The sequence below is a fragment of the Megalops cyprinoides genome, chromosome 3 (assembly GCF_013368585.1).
Source record: "Megalops cyprinoides isolate fMegCyp1 chromosome 3, fMegCyp1.pri, whole genome shotgun sequence".
NCBI lineage: Eukaryota > Metazoa > Chordata > Actinopteri > Elopiformes > Megalopidae > Megalops > Megalops cyprinoides.
The window spans coordinates 8,637,198-8,663,901 of NC_050585.1; the positions used below are offsets into that span (position 1 = coordinate 8,637,198).

Sequence of the window (26,704 nt, forward strand, 5' to 3'; positions counted from 1 at the left end):
AAAACTGTTTAAATGCTCCAATAACGACTAGAATGCAGCACAAACAGTGTCTGCAATATGAGGGCATAAACAGTGGAACAGTGAGCGCTGGCTAGGACTGGTGGCATTGTGTTTATGGAGGAGAGATGTGGCACCGTTTCTGAGACCAGTTTGGAAGGAGAAAATGGGAGGTGCGCATTAAGGGTCGGGGCTGCTCTCAGACGGACACAGCCGCAGCCGAACCAATCACGCGCTGAGGCCAGAAGACAAAGCAAAACTGTACTCAGAACAGCGCCGCTCTTCCTGTTGCAGTGGTCAAAGCAGACAGGTCAGACCGATGAGTGTCAAACAAAACAGGGATGAGAAAAGTGTCCTTACCAGGGCTTGGCTTGACGCTTGGTCTACAGCGGCTACAGACAGTGACGAGCTTGGCTCTATGTCATCTAACGCAAGCTCTATGTTTTCCTAAAGGGGACAGAGGGTTGATTAGTAACCTAGTTACAACACGATCATGATGTTAAAGTTCCAGTTTGTAAGTTTGTAAGAAATTAGTTCATCAAGTTTCTGATCACTTACTGTAATCTGACAACTGCCCAACCCCACCCCCCCCCGATTACCCAAAGCAGAGTTCCCACTCAGATCAAATGTATTTTTCCCATGAGTTTTCGAAGGCATTTCAAGGATAAATGTAAGATTTTCAGGGATTATTTTTTATTGCTGTAACAGCTAAATTCCCAGTAAATTATCACTACTTTGAAGATGGATTAGCGAATATACTTTTTGAGACACGTTACTTTGGTAATCTTTTGTGTCTGCACGGATACACACTTACGGGTACTTTCAGCAGCAATAGCCAGTCACCAATCACTGCTGATAGGAGGCTTAATGCACAAGCCAGCAAGGTAGGCAATTTGACAGCAATTTCAGAGTACTCATATTCTAGACTTGATGGCATCAAGCTAGTGAGTTCAGAAAAATGGACATATTTTGCTTGCTCTAACAGGAAAAAATAAGAACAAATGAACTGCTGTTTCGTTTTGGGCAATTTTCAGGATGAAAACATTTCATCGAGGATTTTGAAACATCATGGAAACTCTGGTTTTCAAATTATTGTAGGGTGACCTCACAACAATTTAGGTTAACACATTTGGAGAGGTCTGGGAGTACTCTGTTGAGAGAGTTGTGTTTCTTCTTCAACATGAAATGAAGTTTCCCCCCGACGTATACAGTGAACTGTTATAACTGTTATAACTGCGAATGTTCAAAAACACTTTGACAGCCAGGTCAGAACAGAAGAAAACATTTCATTTGCAATGATCACAAGAAAACAGACATGAGCAACAACAATTTAAACAGTTAGACATTATGTAGCATTCATCATGATGTTACCATGAGTACAGATTGTGATTGTGCTTAGAGACATAGCTATTTTGGTTGTAAGAGCAGACAGATTGAAGACAGCGGGCTAATTACCACCTGTATGAGTGTCAAATGAATGTTCTGCACTGCGCAGAAGAAAAACAGGTTGCCTAGAAAATGTGTTTTTTTATAGTTCACAGTATTCCAACACTTGTTCTGTAGAGTGCCTTACTCCTCATCAAGGACATTCAGGGGGCAGTGGAGTTTGTATGTGTGTGTGTGTGTGTGTGTGTTACAAAGACAGAAAGAGAGAGAGAAAAAGTGTGTAAGAAAGCTGCATCAGTTAACAAGCATTTCTAAAAGGGCCACCTGACTTGATGCATGATGGGCCAGTGGAGGACTGGGAGTGTGCTGCTTTAAAAACACTCAGTCAGGCCTGGTGCCTATAACCCCTTCACCTCCCGGCCTGCCAAACCTGTGCCCCACTGCAATGGACACCGCATCAGTTTCAGGTGTGCACGCAGCAGGGAAACCCGCGGTCAGGGGGGTGGGGGGTGGAGAGGCGAGAGCCCGGCGTCTCTGGCACACGTTCCACCGACTGAGCCGAGAGCCGGGTGCCGTGTGCACTCAGCCAGCAGGCAGCAGCTGTATTAAAACCCAGCCCGCAGGCTCATTCTTCATTCACAAACCAGCCTCCCGAAAAAAAGCACAGCCAGGGAGCCAGTTTCTTCATTACCACTCCAGCCCAGGAGACAGGAGCCGTCGGCAGCGCTCTGGCGGAGGGGGAATCCAGCCCCGGCCTCCTCCGGGCCAGTGCTGCAGCTGTGCCACGCTCCATTCTGAGTGTGTGGAAGGGGGCGGGGACGGGAGGCATCTCGCTTCCTGCTGCGCCAATCACCACTGTTAGCAAATGCCGCTGATTCCCAGCTGACCGGCTCGCAGGTGAGGGGATGGCCCTGACGAGCGGGAGTGGGAGGGACTGATAGGGCCGCGCCAGCAGTGAAGGACAGAAAAGGTCAGCCGAAAGATGAGGCTCTTGCTGTTGGCCCAGGTTTCTAAGCAGGGTAGTAATTTATCATGACTGGGGGGGGGGGGGGGGTTCAGGAATGAATCTGAGTGGCTCTGGATGAGAGACGGACAGCAGAGCGAGGCCTTTGTGTCACACCCGTTTGGCCAGAGAGCCAGATCGGAGCAGGGAAGGAACTTGGCCGTTGGTCCCTCAGCACACATTGGACACAAATGGTGGCCAAGCACGCGCATGAGCGCGTGTGTGTGTGTGTGTGTGTGTGTGTTACCTCCTTGTAGCGCTCCAGCTCCTGCACGAAGGTACGCTCGTGGAAGAGCGTCTGCAGCCGCTCCTGGGCGTAGTTGTGGCAGAGTTCCTCGAAGGTGGCGCCCCGGTCACGCTTGGCCAGCCGCGGGTTCTGGAAGCCCGGTGTGTCCACAATCAGCAGGGAGCACAGGGAGTGCTGGCTGGACTTCAGAGCCCTGGGGCGGGGGGGGGGGGGGGGGGGGGGGTGGGGAGGCAGGCCGTGAGTCACGGGCAGGGAGAGAGGGGGCGGACACATGGTGACGTCCGGACAGAGAAAAGCACACAGTCAGAGAGGCAGAAGGGATGGCAACTGCGCGGCGAGACTTGCTGGAAACTTTTAATGAGCTCAAGACCTCCTTGGGGAAAGCGGGATGACACTTCCTAACTTGTCAAGGGCGTCACCAACGGAGCAGAGGGAAAATATGACATTAAATAAAAGTGATAAGATATCGAGGAGGAAAACAGGTTTGGTCCATAAAACTATCCAGCTCTGCCGTTAGTTCGATGACATTAACAAACGATATAACAGAACTCAGCACGGGCGCAGGTGTGTGAATTTATGGATCTCTCCACCATGCACAGCGGGGATCGCCGCCCACTGACCGATTGATGAGGGAGATGAGCAGGGTGAAGACTTCGGAGTACAAGCTCGACGCCATGGCCTCCAGGCACTCCAGGGCTGAGATCTTGGGTCCTGGGAGAGACAGAATACCACAATCTCCTCACGCAATACTGAGAAAAGCTCTTACACAGTACGCTGAGCTAGTAAAAACTACATGCGTCTCTGCGCTTACTGCACTACATCTGAACTGATGCAAAATCCCCTTGGTATAAATTCCTGAGTTTTTGCTTTGGGTAATAATAATGACGATGAGGTAACATATATTCTTAACACCATTAACAGCATTGCCAACCACGTATTCACCCCTAAACTGTCTGCCTGTGAGCTATTTATTTGTACATATACGGTCAATGAAAAAGTTAAGGTTGCAGAAATCCTGCAGCAAAATGGTAATGTATCATGCCAGCTTGCATGAGGGATCCCTCTGCGTGCCCGCACACTCACCTGAGCCGTCCCCGGTGCCCGAGTCGTCTGACCCCTGGCGAAAGACGGCAGCCTTTGTCATGGTGCCCTTGGGCTGGTGTTTGAAGATGGAGGACGAGAGCTCCTCCAGGGTGCAGCCCAGGAGGTAGGCCGCCTTCTGCGCCCACTCGTGACGTGCAAACTGCTTGCGACCAGCTGAGGGCAACACATGACCAACTGTCAGTTCCCAGAATGCAATAGGGAGACAGCAAGAGCCAAGACACAGCCAGCCAGAATCTGCCACTGCCCTCCCTTGCAGTGAGGTGGCTGGTCTTGCCTCTCCATGACACACACTTCAAGAACAAAGTACACAACAATGGTGAAGGATATATTACCCACGGTAAATGGAGCAATGTTATGTCAGCCAGCTAGTGTGGTTAACAGTCCTACGGGTTGACATTTTGTGGCTTATGGTGAAAAACGTTTGTGCTGGAAGTCGCTCTGGATAAGAGCGTCTGCTAAATGAATGTAATGTAACGTAAAAACAACTCCCGCCACATGACAACATGGAGCGTGACCCCACACTACCCTTTCTGGAACTTTCTGGAAAAAACCGTTGTGTTTGCTGCTTTGGGCACAGAGCTGCATTAAAGTCAAGCTCTTTACCCTCTGCAGTGGCTGCGCTCCAGGATGCAGGGACTGACTTACATCACTGCACTCGCTCATAGAAGACAAGCTTAAAAGTCCCCTCATTCACAAACAGCCGGGAGCGGAAACAGCCAGGCGCGTTCGAGGATGAGAAGGGCTTCAAAATTAACAAGTTTCCACATTTGCGCTTAAGTTGGGGGGCAGGGGGGACTGCGAACAGCGCAGACACTACAGTCAACAACACGGGAGCCATCAAAACAGCCACGGAGACAGCAGAGCCAGGATGCTCCGGCTGTACCCGCGCCGCGAGGCGCTAGCTACTTTTATGAACCCGTGGGGACAAAAAAACACGGAGAGGATGAAAGCAGAGACAAAACAAACAAACAAAAAAAAAACAATTAAAATGCAAATGGAAATATGTCTGGTGGTGGTGATAAAGGAAGCGAGAGACACAGAGAGAGAAAAAAAAAACATCACAAACAAGAGGTAAGGTGTAAGGTTTTTTTTTTTTGTTTTCTTTACCTTCGTCCGCCTCTGCAGTGCAACGGAACAGCATGCAACATGCAAGCAAAAAGAAGTGGTTAGAACAAGAACAGGGACACACAGCGCTACTGCTCAACACTACTGATGCTAACACCCTCAGTGCGGGCGCCTGCGCATGCTGCCGAACGGCGCTCGTCCTCACAAAAGGGGGGGGGGGGTGGGGGCGACATGCTCGGCGCGTGCTGGCAAAGCCCGGCCAGACGGGGGAGAGAGGAGCATGCTTCCGGGAGATGGAACTGACATGCACTGTCTGGAAAGCTTGTTAACGTTATATGTGTGGAGGGGTCGAAAGATTGCGCCGTTTGCTTGATGGTGTAACTGCTTGGCGCAGCCCACACATTCCCCCTAGAACAACTCCCCCCCCCCGTCTAGTCGGATCTGCTAGTCCCTTTTAACTGCAGCTGAACAGACTGCTGAACTCCGTCGGTAAACACTCATTCTTTTCCTTCTCGCCTGTTTTTTTTTTTCTTTAATTGCTGGGAGGACTGAAAGTCAACACTGCCCCCTGGTGGTGTGTTGCATGTGTTGTTCATTCAGAAGGTTCCTGTTCTCCAGCTTATTCACTGGTAGGCATCAGAAACACATAATTAAGTGTAACACTGTCACTGAAACACAAAATACACATATTGCTGCATTCCACAAAATACAATCTACACTGCTGTTTAAACCAATCCGTGAAATGCAATTTTCATAAAACAATTCAGTTCCAGCTCCGCTAAAAAGCATGTTGCTGCTTCATGTTTTTTCTCCTTAATGAATGTAGCAGCTTAGAGTTAATTACATAGTAAGTTATGTAAACCAGGCTAAATTTCATTCAGTGAACAAACAGGCTAAAACCATCAAAGCATTTTACTCCTGCGCCAGCTTGTAAAAAAAAAAAAAAGATCTAATGTTTGTGAAACAGATTACAAATACTTTGGCAACTTTGCATGTGTTTAGTGGTTTCAGAACACAGTTGGTTTGATCTCTGCGCCTGGAGCAAAAGGCTGGTGGATTTCTGAGGACACTACAGAGTGTGACACTACAGAGAATGAGGTGAAAGTGAGAGAGACAGGCTTGTCCCAGGTGCCACATCACACGACAGACATATGTGTGTATATGCATGCGCGTGCCTGCGTGTAGAAGTATGTGTTTGTACGTGTGTGTGTGTGTGTGTGTGTGTGTGTGTGTGTGTGAGACCTCTGTTGCCATGCTGCTGCCACCAGGCCAGATCCAGAGGACTACCACACCGCAACAGGACACACAAACACACTCGAGAATCAGTCAAGAGCTTTAATGATTAAAAACTTCATTACCACATCCATCTACGACTGAAACTGCAGGGAAGGTAATATCAGAGGTTGTGAATGAGCATTCCTACAGCAGAGACCGACATTTTCCATCGCAAGAGGCTCCAGCGGGCTTTGACTCAACTCCAGAACCATATTACTGGATTAAAAAGCTCTTGAAGTTGTTTTTCTTTTGTGCGCAGTAAGCAGTGATTATTTCAATTTCGCTCTGCTCTTTTAATTAATCTGCGTCGGTGCACGCACTCATCTTTGGAGACTCTCATTCTGATCATTCAGCTTCAAAAGAGGCAATCTTTAACGCAACTAAAAAAACATGTACTTTTGCCTGCATTCGAATAATCTGCAGAAGAACAGAACCGCACGTAAAAACGCAGACATGCCTACCACTCCTCTCTTACGACAATATCTCAAGCCTCGCTGTGGTGTTAGCTACATTAGCACTGCATGCAGCATCACAGCTAGCTTTCACATGCAGAGAATCTCTGCTATGGTACCGTGGAGGAGTCACTAATTAAACTGACATTCATATTTTCTGTAGAGAAAATTCTCATCCTCCTCTGTTAATTACACACATTTCCCTTCATGCTGGGGCAACAGGGAACTCTACCACTGGGCCCAGTTCATTACTAAAGATCCACAGAAGACTCGTGTTGATTTATGACTTCTTAACCCCAAACCATTCCTGTCCTGGCACCCGAGTACTTTTGGTTCTGGTACCAGTTCTGGGGAGGGGTCTTACCTTTGGTGGCCCCCGCGGCCCCTAGGTGGTAGATGGCCCCCAGAATGAGCCAGAAGGCCCTCTGTTCCTCCCCCGAGATCCCCAGGACTTTCATGGCCGCCTGCAGTTTGGTGAACTGCTGCGCCGCTCTCTGCTTGTCTTCAGGCTGTGGTAGGGAAGAGGTGCAGTTTACGCGCCCGTGCGCTCAGAGCCACAGCTGCCTACAGCAGAGCGTGCCTGTGCATTAATGCATGCGTGCAGACGGCGCGGGCTCGGCCGGGCCATTTCCAATTCAGATTAGGACAGGAGCGGACATCCATGGATGTAAATAAAGCCGCCTGTCTGGGGGAAGTTCATTAAATCTCTGACACTCGCTGCCACCTGGTCCTGGAGTGAACCTGGCCGTTCACCTGTGCGAAGCAGTGAGTCACTGGGGAAAGAAGCCTCTCTGTCTGTCTCTTACACTCACCCACACAAACCCACACACACACACACTCACAAACACACACACACACACTCACAAACACAAACACACACACACACACTCACCCACACAAACCCACACACACACACACACTCACCCACACAAACCCACACACACACACTCACTCACCCACACAAACCCACACTCACCCACACAAACCCACACACACACACACACACTCACCCACACAAACCCACACACACACACACACTCACCCACACAAACCCACACAGACACACTCACAAACACAAACACACACACACACACACACACCACACAAACCCACACACACTCACAAACACAAACACACACACAAACACACACACACACACCCACACAAACCCACACACCCACTCACAAACACAAACACACACACACACAAACCCACACAAACCCACACACACACACACACAAACAAACACACACACACACACACACAAACCCACACACACACACACACACACACACACACACACTCACAAACACAAACACACACACACACACACACACAAACACACACACACACACACACAAACCCACACACACACACACACACCCACACAAACCCACATACACATACACATACACATACACACACACACACACACACACACACACACACACACACACACACATACACTCACTCCTTCACCGACACATACACCCATACCGACACCCACAATCACTCTCACACACGAACAAACACACACACCCACATAAAAACACTCACACACAGACACACGCAGACCGTGTTGAGCCTGTGATTAATTTCCCCATATATTTTTTACGTTCCTAAACCGAACATTTCACTCTAACCCACTCAGAAAAATGAGTGATTTCAAGGACAGATCGAGTCCATTGTACTTGGCAGCACACTAAGCCTCAGAACAGCCACTTTAAAAGCCAATGCGACAGGCGTGTGAAATACACAGCCCTGAGGGGTTACCTTGGACTGCGGCGTGATTCCGAAGGCGCTGCTTTCCGCAAAGTGGTTGAAGTGCAGCTCGGTTCTGAAAACGCCAAACAGAGAGACAGTGAGTCGCCAGTACGGTTCAGGGCCCCACACACCCGAGAGTGCCTCTCGCCCTGGCTTCCGACGTTCCAACACTGTGGGATAATCGCAGCATGAGGCCGCAGTGGGGGGGCCTGGCAGAGTAGCTGGAGTGTCAGGTAGGGGGCCCAACAGTGAATTTGAGGTGATTATTTCTGTCAATACAGAATCTCTTCCCCTACCATGGTGATGTGAGGCCTAAAGCTTTAACTGACTGTCACACTGTTCTCACAGCCAGATCAGAATGAGAAACAGCACGCATATTCACCTGGCTGTCCCTTCACTCAGAGTGAAAACATGACAGGAAAATGGACAGACTCATCAGAAACAGAGGCGAAGAAGTTTGCCCGGCCATTAAGATCACTCGCACAATTTCATTAAATGGCCTTTCAGCAGCGGTCAGACAGCTATCACCTTCGCTGCCAGTAAACCATTCTCAAGTAGTGAACTGTTTTCAAGTACGACCTTGTGGTTCATTGTGCTTGGAGTAGGTGGTTTGGGAGGGGCCCCCCACCTGAGTGAGCTGTCCGCCCCGGCCATCACGTAGTAGAATACGTTAAAGGTGGCATCGCCCTCGGGACGTCTGGTCACCCTCATCTTCTCCAGCAGCATGGTCTGTAACAAAGAGGAAGAAACAGCTGATGCCCCAGAATGTTCAGTATGAGTGTGAATCAATGCTCAGCAGTGTACTTTAGAGATGCTACGAAAAGTGGCACATGTATTGTTTGAAAAATGTTTGATAAAAACCTTGCCACATTTAAAAATGATTCACTGTGTGAGACAGCGTGTTTGTGGGTTGACCAAATGAATGTGAGAGTGCGTCGGCGTGTGTGTGAATGCTCAAGTGTGCCCGCCAATGACTGCCCACGTGTGTGTAAACACACGCAAAAACACACACACACACACAGATCAGAGATTCTGACACACATACCTGGATGGAAGCCGACGCCACCTGGCCAGCCTGGTCGAAGTCCAGCGAGACGATCTGGGAGAAGCGGCTGGCGTTGCCATTCATGGGGGTGGCGCTGTTCCCGAAGGCCTCCAGGATGGTGTAGACCGCCTGCCACTTCTCCGCTGGGGACACAAAAGGAAGGGGACAGTCACAGAGCGCCCCGTCACCAACATGCCCGTTCAATCGGCCGTCATAACGTGACCTGCAGCCGGAGAGCGAAGCCTCGTGGCGGAGGAGCGGAGGTGTCAGCGCTCTCTCAGATAACGTCACGCCGCTGAGTGACACGGCCGATCGGCGAGGCGGCCCTCGTTTATTGAGCTGAAGTTAATAGGCGACGTGACTTGGTGATAAGCTCGGGCTAATTATCCGAGTGCCTGGCTTCATCCATCACCCCCTCCTGACCCCCCCACCCCCCCCACCCCCCTTCAGAGGAGAGCCAGCAGCATCGATCTGTCCTCCACCCCCTCTCCATCTCCCGCCGGTACCAGGGCGTGATTGATGGGGGCTGACTCTGCACCTGGCAGGCGGGAAGGGGGTGGCAGGGAGCGGGGGGGGGGCACAGAGCAGCAGGGGGTGGGGGCACAGAGCGGAGGGGAGGGGCCGCACAGATGGCCCGGGCGGGACCGACTGACCCCGCTCGTCGAGGGATCACTCGCACCTGCGCCCGTGCAGAGGGACAGGGACGAAGCACAGTCACCGTACCAAGCGGGACACAAGTTACACTTCACGGTGAGGCCTGCTCCCAGAAGCCCAGTTCCTTCCGAGTTACGGTCACAGTGAGACAGCGCGCACGTGTCCACAAGGTCAAATCCTGGCTTTGCCCCACACCCAAACCGACAGCAGTCGTGCAGCGAGCCCCGCCCCCCCCTCCCGCTCACCGGAGAAGATCTTTCCGGAGCTGCCGGCGATGGACACCAGGTACTGCACCAGGTGCTGGCAGTTGGTGGTCTTGCCGCTGCCGCTCTTGCCCAGCAGCACGATGGACTGGTCCTGGCGCGTGGTCAGCAGGTTGCGGTAGGCCGACTGCGCCACCGCGTAGATGTGCGGTGCCGTGTCCTCTCTCCTACAGCCCTTGAACATGTGCATGACCTAGGCAGGAAGGGAGGGAGGGGGAGGAGAGGGAGAGAGAGGAAAGGGGGCGGTGAGGTGGGAGGGAAAGAGAAGAACATGCTGTGATGGAGGAAAACAGCTCTCTCGCACGGCTGCAGCCCAAGGCCAGCAGACTGACAGCATTGCTGGAGCCAGAGGCCTGCCTGATCCCGCATTACTGATCCCTGTGTAACAGACATGATTGGTCGTTCCACCTGCCGTTCGAAAAATACCCAAAAGATCCTTTAGTTTTGTTTCATCTATTGTCACGTTCTACATGTCACCATAAGCTATTGGCTAATGTGGGCTGTCTCCAGATAGGGTGTAGTAGTTAAGTTTGAATCCGTCCAGGTAAGTCAAAGTTGAAAACCACTGTCCCACAAGTAGCTTACTATCATATAACTGCAGTTCAGAATACGCAAAGTAATATGTGTTTGTCTGTTTTCATTCACACATTCATTAGTGTGGGTTTGTTTGAGAAAAAGAGTATTTTTTCTAGTATTTTGTCAAAATATTCATTGAGAGCGTGCTTATATTGTTAGCCAGCTAGTATTAGCAGCACTTGTGTTGTAACATTGCAGGCTAAGTGTTATTTCTCTTTTATCGCATGAAAGAATGTGTGTGGGTTCTTGAACTCCCGTTCCACATCCTTTCCAACGCGCTGTTCATTTGTTTATTTTTATGCTTTTTTTCCAATGTAGTAATGTAGTGTCTCACATTGAATCGCCCCCGCCTGTGAGCACCTAGTTAGCGCGTGTGCACAAATCTGCATGATTGCTTGAACACTCACACAACATCCTTTCCAGCGCACGTTTTTTATTCTGGGTGAAGCGCATAAAGACAGAATGGGCATCCTTGACTCCCGTCGTCCCTCATTTTAAATCAACACAACGCAGACACCGAACTGACTTACAGCAGCTTGCGGTAACTTGTGCCCATCGATGACTCCGTTCACATCACGCAGTATGACTTTAAATAGACCACCGGACAAAAAGTGCATCCCTTACTCAGAACACATTAAAAGCAGAGTAATGGTACACTGCCATAAAAAAAGACAACAGTTGACATGCACAGGCCACTATTTAATAGGTATGCCAAACACACGACAGCATAAGCAATGCTTCCGCAGACTAACGCTGGCATTCAGTGGGTGAATGTGGTGGTGACCCATATGGTCCCGGGGTGTGGCTGGGGCAGAGCGGGGTGATCCGGGGGGCGGGGTGGGAGTCCTCCATGCCGGCGTTCTCCCACACCGACTCGCTAGGCTCTCCGAGCAGCGGCGCCGCCTCCCGGTAAGCCATCCGCAGCTAATCGCCTCATTACGCCCCTCCCAATGGAGAGTCGTACTGAGGCCCGGGCCGGCGGCGCGAGCCCCCGAGCCCGCTCTCTGTGCAATAACCTCGCCTCCAATCACACAGCGCGGATTACAACCCATTATTTTCCCCCCTATTACTCCACAGGCTCGCGTTCCGAGAAGCGATTCTTCCTCCCGCGGAGCGGGTCGCAGCAGATGGCTGCGTCTGTGCGGCGGCCACAGCGCACAGCCGCGGAGAGAGACGAGTCCTTACAAGCTATACAGCGCAGTGCAATATCACGCAGAGAGAGTAGTGTAAACACAGACGAAAACCTTTTGTTCCATCATAGAACTGGGCGCCGTAACAGTTGGATGCCTCACAGATGAGTTTCATATGTTGTCCAGTTAAACTGTGAGGACAGAGCACAAGGCCATTGGCGCTCCCCTGTTCCTGCTGGCATGGTGTTGAATTTCAGGGACTGAGGCTCGAGCAGAACAGCGAGACTCTGGAGCCTCCACAGCTCCACGCCACGGCGGGGGGGGGACGGGAAGACGTTACCTTTTCAGAGTACATGGAGGGGGCGCTGAGGGGGTTGATGACCACCATGTTGGGCCCAGCATGCGTGTGAATGAGGTTGCCCCCGTAGCGCTGGCGCAGGGAGTGCATGACGCTGGACTCGTTCAGGTAGAGCAGGGAGGCCAGGTCCTCCACGCGGTCGAACGAGGGAGGGTTCGCCTGTAGGGGGGGGAGAGGTCACAGGTCAGAGGTCAAAGCTCACAGATCAGCGAGGAAGGGCAAGTAGAGGAGAAATTGCTAAGGTTTTTCCACAGTACTCAAGAGGACACCCAGAAATAAGCCTAAAAACTCTGGCAAACCTGCAAGATTCTCAGCCTAGGCTTAATCACTAGTGGACAGTAAAAAATGCCTCAAGCCGATTCTATAGATTAGCCATTTTCAATCAGCTAAATGCTTCAAAGCTTTGATAAAAGCTCTGTGCTAATGACATAAAACACATTTGCCCAAGTTACTCTAATTACTGGCACACTGGAAAAGAGCTTAATGTCGCCAGAATATTCAGGTAGAGTTCATATATTTTCTCAGCAGATGTTCCTTATCAAGGTGAAAGAGATATTGGACCAGGAAAAAATTCTGACAAAGCTGGAATTTTTGAACTTTGTGCCAACCACAGATAAAAGACGGCAACAGTCCAAGCTTCTGACGAGACACCATGACTTTCTGCTTGTCGCTGCCAAACTTTGTCTGTTACCCAGGGCCTGTCACCATGTCCCTCGTGTGACCGCCTGGCCTGTCCCGATGTTACCCCAGCCAGGTGTCACACCAGGTGGGGAGAACGACACCTTACCTCTTGCCACCTGAGTCAGCTCCTTACCCGAGCTCATGTCCTTAAAGTTCACCTTCCAGGGCTTGGTGAGGAAAGTTTGCCAGTGTAACGTTGGGGAACCGCCTCCATAAGCACGGCCACTCTGCCAAAGGGCCTTTCAAGTGCACATCAGGGAGAGCTACCTTCTCCACGTCCTCCTCGTCCACTTCCAGCAGAGTCCCGTCATGTTCCAGTCTGATCTTCACCTTCCCCTCCGGCAGACTGCCCGCCTCCGTCTTTAGCAGCGTCGCTACGGAGGCACACAGAGAAACTGGCAAAGGAAATCTTATCACAGGGCACCAACACCTGCGCACTGAACGTTAACAATACTATACTGTACGACAATCACGTAACACGCACATCCAGCTGTAACAATTATACACCATACAACAATCGCCCATCATGCACAACCAACTCTGATAATGTCTAAAATAATTTGAAGTTTTCTGAAAAGTTTGACATTGAAACGTATGGGCAGTGTTTAGTTGGATTTAGCAAGCAGAAGCCAAGCCAATGGCCACCAGGAAGATTTATACAAGCTTGGTGTGTTTCAGCCAAGCAATTTCCTGGGGTTTTATCTCCCTGGGTGCTATAAAATATCTGTAAAATTCTGTTTTACAGTCCCTGCCTAATTTTAAAATTAATTCACAGTGTTCATTATGGCACTGAGGCTTCTGTGGGCATTGTGTGGATTTTCTTCCCACATGAATTAAGAAGAGAAAAACCTGTTCATGCCCACAGCTCTAAGATAAGCAGGAGTAGAGTCCTATATGAGCACAGTAAATCAACTCAATATTATTCAGAGCAGAATGTTATGTATGTTAACTGTATTTGATTGGTTGTGGGATGTTGAGAGACACGTGACCTAGTTTGGATCCATGTGATTGGACAATGCACGGGGGCGGAGAGTGTGTCTCCGTACTAACCCAGTGAGAAGCCCTCCTTGTGGACCAGCCACACCTTCTCCGTGCCGTACCATGCCTGCTCGGCCGCGATCTGCTCCTCCGTCTTCACCTGTAAGGGACGAGCACACAGGTCAGACCTGCCTCCTTGTTTCAGCGCCATCATTCTGCCGCTGCACACTCACAAACCCCCGAGCCGCCCATTTCAACGGCCCAGCATGCTTTGCTCTTCCCTGCTGCACTTTTGTCAAGGTGAAGTGCTTCTCTTTCCGCATGGTCGGAGCTCAGTCAGTCACTCACACACACACACACACCAAAGGGCAGGCACAGAACATCAAAAGCAAGGGGGGAGGGAGGCGGGCTGTCATTCACAGGGGAACAAAAGCTAATATTTCAACTCTGACTCATTCCGCCTTTCAAAGAACGCTTTGGCGTTGGCTGAGGCCTTTGGAAAGATTCCCACAGCTTGTCCTGAATGATGTCCCCTCCTCCCCGTACTGCAGCGGACAGGACCTTGGGCTGAGTGGGGAAGTATGGGTGGGGTACCTCAGTGGCGAGAACTAACTGTGATAAAGGAAACTACTTTGTGTTTTCACTGCGCAGGTTAAAGTGAGGTGTCGCGCGGGGCCGCGGACAGAAACAGAAGGCTCTCTCCGCCCAGCGCCAGACGCCTCGGGGGCCGGCACACCTCCGCCGCGGATGCCGGCCAGCCCCACGCGCGGGAGGCGGCGCGACGCCCGGGAGGACCGAAAACAAACATTTCTCATTCTCCAAACTAGGGCTGAGCCGAGGAGAAGCGCTCGCTGGCTCTCCTCCATGTGATTATAGGGTGGCAATTCCGGATGGGACAACACAGGAGGAGTGCAGATGGCGAACCCAGAAGGCTTTAATTGGAGTGTTGCAAACGAGGCGCGGGGGGAGGCCCCTCCTCAGAGGGAAGGGCTGGGCGGACAGCATGCCAAGTTGTTAGCGTCGCGCCGCCACGCCGCAGAGGCTTCGGCTCAGGGAGGGGGAGACGCGAGCGTCTTGACGTCCTGGCGCCAAAACCCAAAACATGGAAGGTTGCCTGGCTGCGGATGGTTACATCCTTCCTTCATACTCCACCCCGACACACCTCACCACGCCTCAGCACCAACAGAGAGCTTTCAGAGCTCCACAAAGCACAGGGCACACGTGGCGGGGGGGGGCGGCCAATGACCAGAGAGCGAAGAAAGTCACTGTTCCACATCAGAGGCACAGCGGAGGGGCGGGGAGGTCATGAATAAAGCATGCCGAAATCTTTCTGGGTAGAGCAGCAGGGAGCCAGGCCTGCGCCGCTCTGCCAAAATACAAACGAGCCACAGCGCACGGCCCTCCCGAATCGTGAACAGACCAAACAGAAATAATAACACCAAGAAAACACGCACAGCACACGTCAAACCATCAACCGAAGAAGGGCTCGCATGTGTTTCCACTTCTGCCTGAGGTAAAACAGGAGTGAAAAAAATGCACCAAACGCCAAACCACAGCAGAGGACCAACACAGAAAACTTGGGAGTACACCAAACACTGCAGAACACTGAGGCATACACAGGGCAGCAGTCTGCTATGCTGCGCAGATTTGGTTACTTGGAAAGCTGTGCCGGTCAGGTACAACCTCTCTCTGTTCATCCGACATAACTTGGGGGTGAGGGAGAAGGTACAGCTGAGCCCCGTCTGAGGGCAGGCTTCCTCTCTCAACACCCTGGCAGCTCCCAGTCTCACTAGTTTGGGATACCCTCAGTATTCCACAGGCTGGCTGAATGCAGACGCAGAGATGGGGGGGGTTCAGGGGGGAGGGGGTGAGGGTCACAGCAACGCACACATAGGCTGCACGGGGCAGGGAGGGGTGAGGGGGGTCACAAGCAGGCAAAGCAAGGCCCAGACCTTGAGCTGGGCGGAGGCCGCGTGGGCCGCCTGGAGGATGGCCACAGGGTCCTCATCCACCTGTCCCTGGGGGACGGCAGGAGGGGGGAGGAGGAGGGAGGACAGGTAGAGAGTCAGAGGTTCGTTTAGCAAGCCTACAGCTCAGCGCTCACGCACCAGACAGACACACAGACACTACCAGATCTCAGCTCTGCTTCTCTTAGGTAACAAAAGGTCAAAGCACATGCATGTGAAAGGAAAAACTGACAACGACTGAACAACTACGCTTAGCTCCAAACAAGACACAAGAACAAGTCTGATTAGACAAAACAGATTATGTCGACACATTTCTAAGTTCTATCAGCTACAATTTCACAGAAGTCGGTTCCTGTGAAACAGATTAGTTAAATGCATTGAAGTTCCTTCCTTGATGTCCTACCGGGGGGGAAAAAAAGATATGTTAGAGATCTGAGCAGCGCGTCTTCTTCAACCACATTCACAAACAGTAAGGGGAGGAACCAGGGCAGCGCTCCCAGCTGGAAACACATTATGAGGCCGAGAATAGTGGGTGGGGAGGAAGGCAGGCGATAAGACAGGACCACCTGCCACTCAGAAACCAAGGCTGGCCCAGCATCATTCCTATTTACCCAAAACACGGCCCTACAGGCAGACTTTACTAGCCTGTAAAAGACTCAATTCTCTCATGCAACATAGGACTGCATGCACTTCCACTGTGTCTGACGAAGCCTTTGACCTTTAAAAGTCCAGGCATGTTGAGGCACTGAGGAAGCTGAGGAAGAACACAACTGGACTGGATCACTGGGGGGAGGAGCCTATACAGGTTTTCATACCATAGCGGAGCTGCATTCAAAACCGCTCCCTCTTAACCCTCAGCAACACTGATCTCTGATCTGTGGTTAGCAAGTAAACACATTAGTTGCTCTAACCTGCACCCCCGCCCCGCTAGCTGGTCTGAGATCAGTGTTACTGAGAAGAGTGCGGAGCGAGAGATCGGATCGGGGACGGACGCGGGTGGAGGCAGGCATGGGGCAGAGGTCGATCTAGGAAAGCAGGGCTTACGCTCCAACAGGAAACACGAGCGCACACTCCGCCCAGGCAGCGGGCGGGGCCTGCGGGAGGACGGGCGGGCCGAGGAGGCGGGGCTTCCGCAGGGGAGTACGGTACCTGAGGGGCAGCCAAGCCGCTGGACACGGGCTCCAGCTGGCCACACGACGGCCAGGGGCGGACAGCACAGGCCCAGAGGACAACGGGCAGAGAGAACAGGAGGAGAAACAAGGAGACACGATGAGTGACAGGGGACAAACACGAGGAAGGAGAAGACAGCACCCCAGCAGATAACAGGGGTGAGCCGCTGTAACGCTGTGGCGACAGTACGCTAGAGGTGATAAAGACACAGATGCACTTCCCACAATTCAGTGCGTTAAAACTGGGCTTTTCCTTCAGAAACCACTTTGGATTTGTAACCATTCAAATTCCACATGAACTGGATGTCTTTGTAACTGCAGTAAAGGGAAAAAAAAACCATCTAAAGACTTAAAAGCCCCAGCGCACATCACTGAACACCCCATTTTTGTAGACAGGAAGACAAACAGGGAAAAACACATGGGATGTTGAAGTTAATGGGGAAACAGGGAGAGAATGGATAATCGGGGGAAGAGGGAGAGAAGAGAGGAGAGTGAGGGGTTAAAAAGTACACGACTGCAGCGTCCCCTACCACACGGAGCGCTAGCGCGGAGTCTCCACGACAACGGAGACCTGTCTCCCGCGCTGGCCACCGCTGTGTCAAAGCATGGAATTCATCACTGCTCATTATACATACTCTCATCTAATTATAGATCAGCTCCCATGAGAAATTAATCTCATTGTCAGGTTGCAAAATAATTAGGTTTACAGTCCGGCAGGAGGCAGGGGGTGAGGCGTGTGAGGCATGGGACTGTTTACAATCCGTGCAGGTTTAGGGTGACCGCAGCTGGGACGGTCCCGGGAGACCGACCGCACCTGCCCTGCCTGCCTGAGCACAGAGCCACAAACCAGACAGGCTGACCGGAACACAACCGCTCCATCTCCAGAGTGGGCATTATTAATTATTACAGCAGGGGGTTAAAGGGAGGAAGAGAGGGGTGAGGGAGAGGAGGAGGAAAGGGGAAGAGAGGAGGACTGAAGAGAATTACGGGAGATGTGAAGATCCTCTCCAGCCGTCTCTGAGCGTCTTCAGCGTGGGTCAGCGGCGCCACCTACAGGTCAGATCACCGAGAGGGTGAGTGGCCACAAGCAGCCGGCAGCCCTGCACTGTGTCCATGTTACTTCATGGCAAAGCTGCTGCAGGACACACACCTGTTGGGTGCTTCCAGCGGAGGGCTTCCCGGCCGGAGCAGAAGAAAGACGTGATGCTGCCTTCACCTAAACACACACACGCACACACACACGCACACGCACACGCACACACACACACACACACACACACACACACACACACACACACACACACACACACACACACACACGCCACACGTCAGTCAACGGCACAAGGAACCGGCACATACACACACCATGCTCTACAGCTCTACATTAGTGAAAGCCTAACGAACAGAACTAAAAATCCCAATTAGAGACACGCTGTCTGTGACACTCCGGGTTAAACAAGCGCAGGCAGGCAAACACACAGCAGTCCACACTCTCCCAAAGAGAGAGGGAGCTCCAATCCCACAGAAGAGACCTTCGCTCCTTGTACTCCTTTCTGCTCCTGTTCACAGAAAGCGTTCTTCCCGAGAGGGGCCACAACCTCCCAAGATGCACCAAAGGAAAATATAATCACTTGCAGTGCTCCTCAACTGTAGGGTTTCATGCTCTTTTTCATCTGGCAGCTACAGTACAGCTGCTTCGGCTCCTCTCTGTAAAACAGCGCGCTCATTAGAGACCGGCTCCGGCAGCCTCCTGGGGGGCCCCGCCCGCACCCTGCAGCCGGCCTGCACGCAGCGCGCGGCTCTGCACCCCGCGGCGTGACCCTAATAAGCAGCGCTTCAGAGCCGGAGACACGGCCCAGGTCCCCACGGACCCAAACACAGGAGATACACCGAGCTACTGTGTGGCCTGTGTGTGAAAGAGAGAAACAACGGAAACTGAAAGAACAGGGACTAACTCTCAGAGGAGACATGGAGCGAAGCTGCTCGCGGTGGCCTGATGCCATTTGAGCCACATGAAACAGGAAGTGACCTCGGCGCTGTAATCACGACGCCCCAATCAAAGACGCAGGTACCCAGACGTCTCTTCGGGTGCTTCCAACGTCTGATCACATGGGCAGATTCACGACAACAATGGCAAGTCATCACAAGGGTGAGTATGAGTCTCCGCGGAAAGCTATTCCGCCACAGTATGCGTATTTACAAATAAGGCTTGCACAGCTTTCCGTGGTTAGAGTCCCTATTCAAAGGCCAACGCAGGAGGTCAAAGGCCAAGAAACAGTGGAGACAAAGTGTTTGTCTCAGTGCAGTGTGGCACGGTGAGATTCAAAGGCCAACCGTGTCACAGAAGGTCGAAGGCCTTCTGTTGGTCCCAGTGCAGCGTGGCAGGAATGTGTTACACACTGGCAGTGAGGTAAGGTTAGTACTGAACCCACATGCAGACAGCAGTCGCATGCAGTCGGGTGCTGTTCCTGTCGCTGTCACACTGTGGTCCAAACCACGCCGTGCATTTGGAGGGCAGCCCCCCAGTACCTCAGGCTTCTTCACAGCTGAAGATCTGGGGGCTGGGATGAACCCAGCGGGTGGCGACAGGGGGTCTGATTTGGGGGCAGGGATGAATCCGGCAGGGGGCGACAGAGGTGATGGTTTGGGGGTGGGGATAAATCCAGCAGGGGGCGATAAAGGGGAAGGTTTTGGGGCGGGGATGAATCCAGCAGGGGGCGATAAAGGGGAAGGTTTCGGGGCGGGGATGAATCCAGCAGGGGGTGATAGAGGGGACTTCTTTGGGGGCGGAATGAACCCTGGTGGAGGAGAGAGGGGATCGGACTTTGGAGGAGGTGAAACGGGGGCAGCGGAGGGTGAGGACGACGGGGCTGAATCTTCCTGAGCGGGATGGGGACTTGGGGCTTCCTCGGTTTTCTCTCCTGCCTTCTTCTCTGCTGGCCTCTCCTCCCCCTCCTCCTCCCTCCCCTTCTCCCTCGCCTCCTCCTTCTTCTCCTCCTCCTTCTTTTCGGGGGGCGCACGGGCGCGCTGGCGGTGCTCCTTGGTCCGGCCGCGGCCCATCAGGCTGGTGAGACCTGCAGAGATGTCGTCCTTCTCCTCCTTCTTCACGGCGTCGTGCTTAAAGGAGAGGCCCGGGGCCTTGGCCGTCTTGGGGACCGAGACCGGCGCAGGCCTGGTTGGCTCCGCGGGCGCCGCCGGAGGTTGCGGCTCCTCCTGTCCGAGCCCCATCTTCCGCGCCACCCTCCGCACCACCTTCACCACCTTCTCGGCTCCATCGAGCGAGCCGTTGCTGGCTCTGGGCGGCTCGGGGCTCTTCAGGGACGCCCTTGGCGGAGAGGGGCTCTGCACACGCCCCCTCTGAGCCCTCGTTTCGGGCTCTGGGCTCTTGTAGCGGGCCTGGTCTTCGCCCGGCTCCAGACTCCTGACTGACTGTGACCGGCTGCTCATGCTACCGTCGCTGTCGGACTGCACACACGGGTCAGAAAGGTGGCAAGACACCAGCAGAGGGCAGTATGGGACGGAAAGATCAAGAAACAGAACAGCAAAAATTATTAAAAGAAGAAGAAAAACACTGAGGTCATGTTCTGCCAAAGTGCAGGAGTCAGCCTCACCTCACAGCAGCTGCTCTTTGGAGATGTTTCTGCTGTTCTCTGCTGTAAACATGATGCTGACATTGATTCTACACCTGTTACCTTTTGCAAGAGAAATCGGCCCCTATTTCCCTGCTTCTGCCCCTTACTGTGAATCATAACACAAAATACTGGCTTTGTCTGCTACTACTGGAGATACGGTTACAGTACCTGCATGGAGGGCACACTGCTGCAATGTGGGTCAGAGTCGGGAGGCACTTAAGGCTGGAAACAATGTGAGTGTACTTTCGAGATCACAGATTTCTAAGGGGGCGGCAGCCCACTGTATCATTCAAGCGCATGTAAGGTCTACTATGGCATATACTGCACAGAACCTCACTAATGAAGCTCTAGGAACAGCCAATCAGGGACTTATATTGTCAATAGAAATTCCCATTCATGCCTATCAAATTCAACTGAGTTGCAGCCAAACGCAGAATGTAGGAGTTACGATAGAGGCAGGGTCCTAAGAGCACACAGCACAACGCTGTGATTAATAGGATTCACTGCCAATGAGGGGATGCTGAAAGGCGGCTCGCTGTGTTGTGACACGAGAGCTCCCAAGCAGAAAATTAAATCACCCTGCTTACCTGGGCAACGCCGGCCTAATTACACCTGGCCTTTCACTGCTCGCAACAACGCAGGTGACAGCACAACAGCCGGTCTCACGGCAACCTGTTTTCCCCAACAGCGCTTCACGCTTTACTGCAGCAACACACCAGTGAACACACAGCAAGCAAGCGAAAACAGGGTGGGGGGGGTCCCGGGGAGGCAGCAGACCTGCTCTGGGGGGGTGGGGGGCTCTGCACTGCAGTCGCTGGTGCTGATACCAGTGCAGCTCAGTCAGAAATCCCCCAGCAGTTTCACACAGCACCACCCAGTAGCATTGCTCACTCGACACACTGACTAAAGACTCAAAAGCACACCCTCCGGAACTGCAGGGGGCGCACTTCAAAGACCTGCGCTCAGTCACAGTAGCGGAATAGCGACGAGTGCAGCCGAGCCAAGCCTTAGCCAGAGCAGCCTGAGGAAGGTGCTGCTCTGCGGAGGACGTGCAAACTACTTGGGGGAGTTATGCTGCCCTGCCTGGAAACTCGGCCCCTGACACACCTTCGTGTGTCCCTCTCTGCAGGGCTAGAGTATGACATTGTTTGGAGAGCGCAGCACTTCCTGGGGATGCAGGTGGGCTCCGGGGGGCAGTACCGGTGCCAGCATGGACGTGCCTGCTCCCCCCCTACACTGCAGAACCGGCCCTAGCATTTTACTGCCCCTCTACTTCACCGCGCAGCTGGGGGGGATCAACTCTCCACTGGCAGGGACAGCCGAAGCTGGCCTCTCAGTGTCAGCACACATAACCCCCTCCCTCCAGCAGCGTCCTTCAGTTTTACACCACATCTTTAATGATTGCACTCCTAACCGGCGCTGCCACGTTTCCCCCCTTCTCTCGGATCTCCCGGATTTCGCCTCAGTTAAACAGAGATTAATAATAATTCCCCCAATCAAACACACAGCGGACATAATTGGAAATTTCCTGTCTAGCAGGATGTCAAACACACCACCAGATTAAGGTGCGCTTTGCCTGGGCTTATCGGTAATATCCACTTTACAAGGGGCGCGCTCGTGCGGAAACCCGAGGTGATTGCCTCACTGTTTACCTATCAATCTCCGCTTCCCTGCGCAAACGACTTTGGGACTAATTTAAAAGTCCTTCGTCCCGCTGCGCCACGCCGCGCCACCTCCTCTGCATGCCAATGCCCGTGGCCCTCAGACCGCGGAGCCAGCCGCGCTCCGCTCCTCAGAGTCAGCTATCGAGAACCTGAGACTTTCTAAAGCTGCTTAACTTTCTGGAACGGTACACATTCTATAGGCCCCTCGCGCGGTAATGAGAGAAGCTGTCCGTACAATGGAGCTACGCAGCCGTTCAGCTCCCCGTGTGGGAAATTAAGCATAATGTTGAGCTCCCAAAGACTCGATCTCTGTTCCTTTTTCAAGTCGGCTCCTGACCTGTCCATCAAACTTCCCAAAGTGCCCATGTTCTTCTACATGTCCAGGCTGGATGGACCACCAGCACTGGCCCCCGTAACATTCCACACCCCCCCCTGAAATCTGTGATCTCGGTGTTCCCAGCAGGGAATCTGTTGATTAGTTCGCCTGACGCGGACATGTGAGCGCTGACACGCGGACGGCCAGTGACTTACATTGGATCCCTTGGAGCCTGGCTTGTTCTCGTCTTTAACCTAAAGGGACGGAGGCCAGAAGCGATTCAGGTCAAACCCGGGGAATGCAGGGGACTGCGGCATGCCTCTTTCCCCAGACCAGAGCCAACTCACGCAAGCGTGTTAACACACTCACACACACACACACACCTGCGTGCACACAAGCAATCCCTCACACATGTGTACGAGTGCCTTGGCCTTGTTTTTTTCATGCGTCACTTTTCTCAGCTGTTCTGTATTCCTTTCAGTGACTGATCCCTTCAGTACTGAAACCTGGCCAGAGGGCTTTAGCTTTAAAAGAATGCTGTGGCACAATTACCCAAAGCACATCCTGCCGACACCATGCAGAGAGAGCAGGGAGTGATGGAAAATGGTCTCGGCGCCAGCGCTCGGGGCTAGGAAGGGTCTAACGTAACCGTAGGAGGGAAGCGGAGTTACAGCCAGACGTACACAGTGCACACACAGCACGCGGCCCCGTGGTGAGGGCACGGCTTTTTCCCATGATTCCCCTGTGATGACTGTGAAATGAGGAAGGAGGAACCTGGGGGTGGAGACCTGCACAAGGGTGGAATTTGAGCTCTGAATAATGCATTGTTATGTGCACCACTGTGGCACAGTGGTAAGACGTAGGGCTTGTAACCCTGCTGTTGTACCCTTGGGCAAGGTACTTAACCATGACTGTTTCAGTAAATATCCAGCCGTTTAAATGGATAACAAGTAAAAACTGTCAGCTAAGTAAGTCACTCTGGATGAGGGTGTCTACAAAGTAAATGTAACCTGTTCAGACCACATCAAGATTACATTTACATTTATTCATTTGGCAGACGCTTTTATCCAAAGCGACTTACATAGGTTACAGTTCTTTACAATGTACATTGTACAATTAATACAGCTGGACTGCATTGCCAACTGCCTGGGTTAAGTACCTTGCCCAAGGGTACAGCAGCAGCAGTGTCCCAGCGGGGATTGAACCGGCAACCTTTCGGTTACGAGTCCTGCTCCTTAACCACTATGCTACACTGCCGCCACATCCAAGGGGGCAAAATGGGGCCTTTTGAGGCAGCATTATCGTTACGAATAGGGCAAAGGCTCTTGCTGTGGCTGAAATACCATGATGACATTTACATTTATGAATATGTTAACAGTCACAAGCACAGGCATATCGTTTGAAGCCTAGAGAACTAGCGCCAGTCCTCGTACTAGGCTCCGCCCACACAGCCCCGCCTTTTCTCCCCCTGACAGCTCTCCCGGCCTCTCTCACAGACCCATCAGGGAAGTCACGTGGCCAGCCTGTCTTTCACACTCCATGCTTCTGTGCGTGCGAGTTACAAAGCCACGCTCCGCAGCTAGCGATACGGCACGAAGCTCAAAAGCACGAGTGCCAGCCGTTCAACGCCGTGTCCGAGCGGACAGAAAGGACTCCGCAGAATGAGGTCGCCGGACTGACACAGTTGGATCTCGTTCCCCGTACTCTGTCAGTGTCGGTTACCGCCACAGAAAAACGCCATCTTTTGCGCAGTAAAAGCTCAAATGTAGCGCCACGGTCATGCACCCACATCTAAATACGCATTTAAAGAGCTCAGCTAAGGGACTCTCTATAACCGTGAAATGAGAAATTGAGAAGAAACCAAATCCTGCTGGAGCCAGCCAGAGCGCTACACATGCAGTATCTGAACTTTACCGCCATAACAAAAGTCAACACTGGTAGAGATATTGAACAACACTTCCCTTTTGCTCCCAGAATGAAAAGCGTGATGAGAATGCCATGGTGGAGGCTCTGTGGTCATGGGCTGTCAGGGGAGGGGGTGGAGAAGGGGAAAGGGAGGGGCAGAGAGGGATGGGATACGGAGGGGTGTGGAGGGGGTGAGGACAGGAGACGACAGCTGATGGATGAGCACTACGCTACGGTAGTTTGGGGTCTGCCGGTGGGCTCGAGGATGCTCGTCTCGACGCTACAGGCTGAAACCTGTATGGGCAGTAGGACCATGCGGCGCTGGAGACAGGGTGGGATGGACAACTCTAGAGTACAGAGAAAAGTGGAAAGCAGGAGTGGTCAGATCTATGGGGGGGGGGGGGGGGCATATTCTACAGTGATTACTATCAGTCAATCAAAACTGAACACATACAGACTCATATACTCATTTTTTTTGTGGTTTTGATGTTTGTGGTTACACTTATAACTATTCCCCTCACAAAATAAATATGAAATATGAATGTTTTCTATTGGAAAATCTAGAGGTTCAAAGCTATACCTTGTCATTTAAGTCGCATAATTGCAATGGGAGCAGTGGCAGCGGAGTGCACCCTGCTCATCTTCAGACTTATTGATATCTAGCACAGGCGTGAAATGTAGCAGTACAGTGTCGGTGTAATTAGGAGACATAAGGGGATCTGTGCCGTGAGATCCTGCAGCAGACTGACATGAGCGCGGTTTAGAATCTGTGGGCTAAGCGAGGCCGCCGGCCTTATCTCCGGCGGGCTAATTTAGGCTGCTTTCCATTTTGCCCGGGTGACGAGGCAGACGAGAGACAGGCCCTTTCACCCAGCCAGCGTCCTGGGGAGAGGGGGACTTCCAACGCGCTGACCGCGGTGAGAAACCCTGCCAAAGAGAAGGTCACTCACCGGGCCAGGCCCCTATCTCTCCCCCAGGGCTCAGACATGTACCATAGAGATCTCAGCAAGGAGCATCTCCCAACTCTCAGGTAATGCCAGCTCTGCTCAGATACAGAGAGCTGGGGGAACTGGGCCAGTGCTGACGCACACACACGCAGACACACACACACACACACACACACACACACACATACCCCCTTACGCACCTTCTTACAGAAGCTCACACGGACAGCAACACACTTATAGACACCAACACACCACAGAGTAACGAGACTGATGCTGATGACATCACACACAGCGATGTTACACAAGCAGCCAATGAAAGCACAGCATTTTAACAAGCATGGCGGGTCCCTGCCTCTGCTAATCTCCCCCAATTTAGAATCATGACGCCCTGAGGCAAGTTACTCAGACACTAAAGCGAGAGATGAAGGACTGAGGTACAAGAAAGCCAAAAACCCCCAACATCCACAATGATTCTAACCGTCACTAACAACATTAAGACTATCAAAGAGACATAATCCCAACACAAACCCTATCGACTCCACAGATGAAAAAGAGCTCAGTATTGACAAGATAAAGAGGCTCCTTTAGTGCAGGCGATTTCCAACAGCATACTATCTAAACCAAATGAAACACACACTGAGTGCTACTCACAGACTCTTGGATAAGGAGCGCATTTAAACAAACCTCCAGTTTCTGCACCCCTTCACTGTGATATAGTAGAATGGCTTTGGTTAATTACAGGTTGGCTTGCTGTGTGAAGCAGCAGCAGCACAGTGATGGTCAGAAACAGAGACAAGCGCTGGGACAATCTGCAATGTCAACTGCATCACCACAGCAATACAATACATTAGGCAGAGAGGCAGTGGAGAAGCACATCGTGCGAAAGAGGGGTCTCAGCTCAGCCAATGGGAACACACTTTACCAACAGCAACTGTCTGCTGTTCAGCCCACGCAATGGCTTGTGTTCACCCCCTGACACACACTGTAAGCCTGACAATTTTACTTTGCACCACAGAATAACATCCTCCTTTCCACACCAAATTCACAGATACTGAGCTGACGTGTCTACTACACACTTTTCTGCCTACTTTTCACAGCTACTGTCCATACTTTACTCATCTGGGCT

At 52.1% G+C, this 26,704-nt stretch overlaps 1 protein-coding gene across 5 annotated transcripts in view; it reads right to left on the minus strand.

Moving 5' to 3' along the window:
• LOC118774771 (unconventional myosin-XVIIIa-like) overlaps positions 1 to 26,704 on the minus strand; it is a 107,625-nt gene that overhangs the window by 46,115 nt on the left and 34,806 nt on the right. For 3 of the 5 annotated variants that reach the window (XM_036524255.1, XM_036524254.1, XM_036524253.1), the window contains exons 3-16: positions 15,931 to 15,996; positions 14,051 to 14,138; positions 13,268 to 13,374; positions 12,302 to 12,478; positions 10,238 to 10,448; positions 9,339 to 9,481; positions 8,922 to 9,022; positions 8,303 to 8,366; positions 6,894 to 7,038; positions 4,845 to 4,856; positions 3,717 to 3,890; positions 3,254 to 3,344; positions 2,634 to 2,826; positions 358 to 444 (exon numbers count right to left, since the gene is read on the minus strand). In XM_036524255.1, coding sequence (XP_036380148.1) covers positions 358 to 444; positions 2,634 to 2,826; positions 3,254 to 3,344; positions 3,717 to 3,890; positions 4,845 to 4,856; positions 6,894 to 7,038; positions 8,303 to 8,366; positions 8,922 to 9,022; positions 9,339 to 9,481; positions 10,238 to 10,448; positions 12,302 to 12,478; positions 13,268 to 13,374; positions 14,051 to 14,138; positions 15,931 to 15,996 — 1,659 coding nt within the window. The remainder of the gene's footprint in view (positions 1 to 357; positions 445 to 2,633; positions 2,827 to 3,253; positions 3,345 to 3,716; positions 3,891 to 4,844; positions 4,857 to 6,893; positions 7,039 to 8,302; positions 8,367 to 8,921; positions 9,023 to 9,338; positions 9,482 to 10,237; positions 10,449 to 12,301; positions 12,479 to 13,267; positions 13,375 to 14,050; positions 14,139 to 15,930; positions 15,997 to 26,704) is intronic. The other 2 variants (XM_036524257.1, XM_036524256.1) reach the window with 1 other exon arrangement.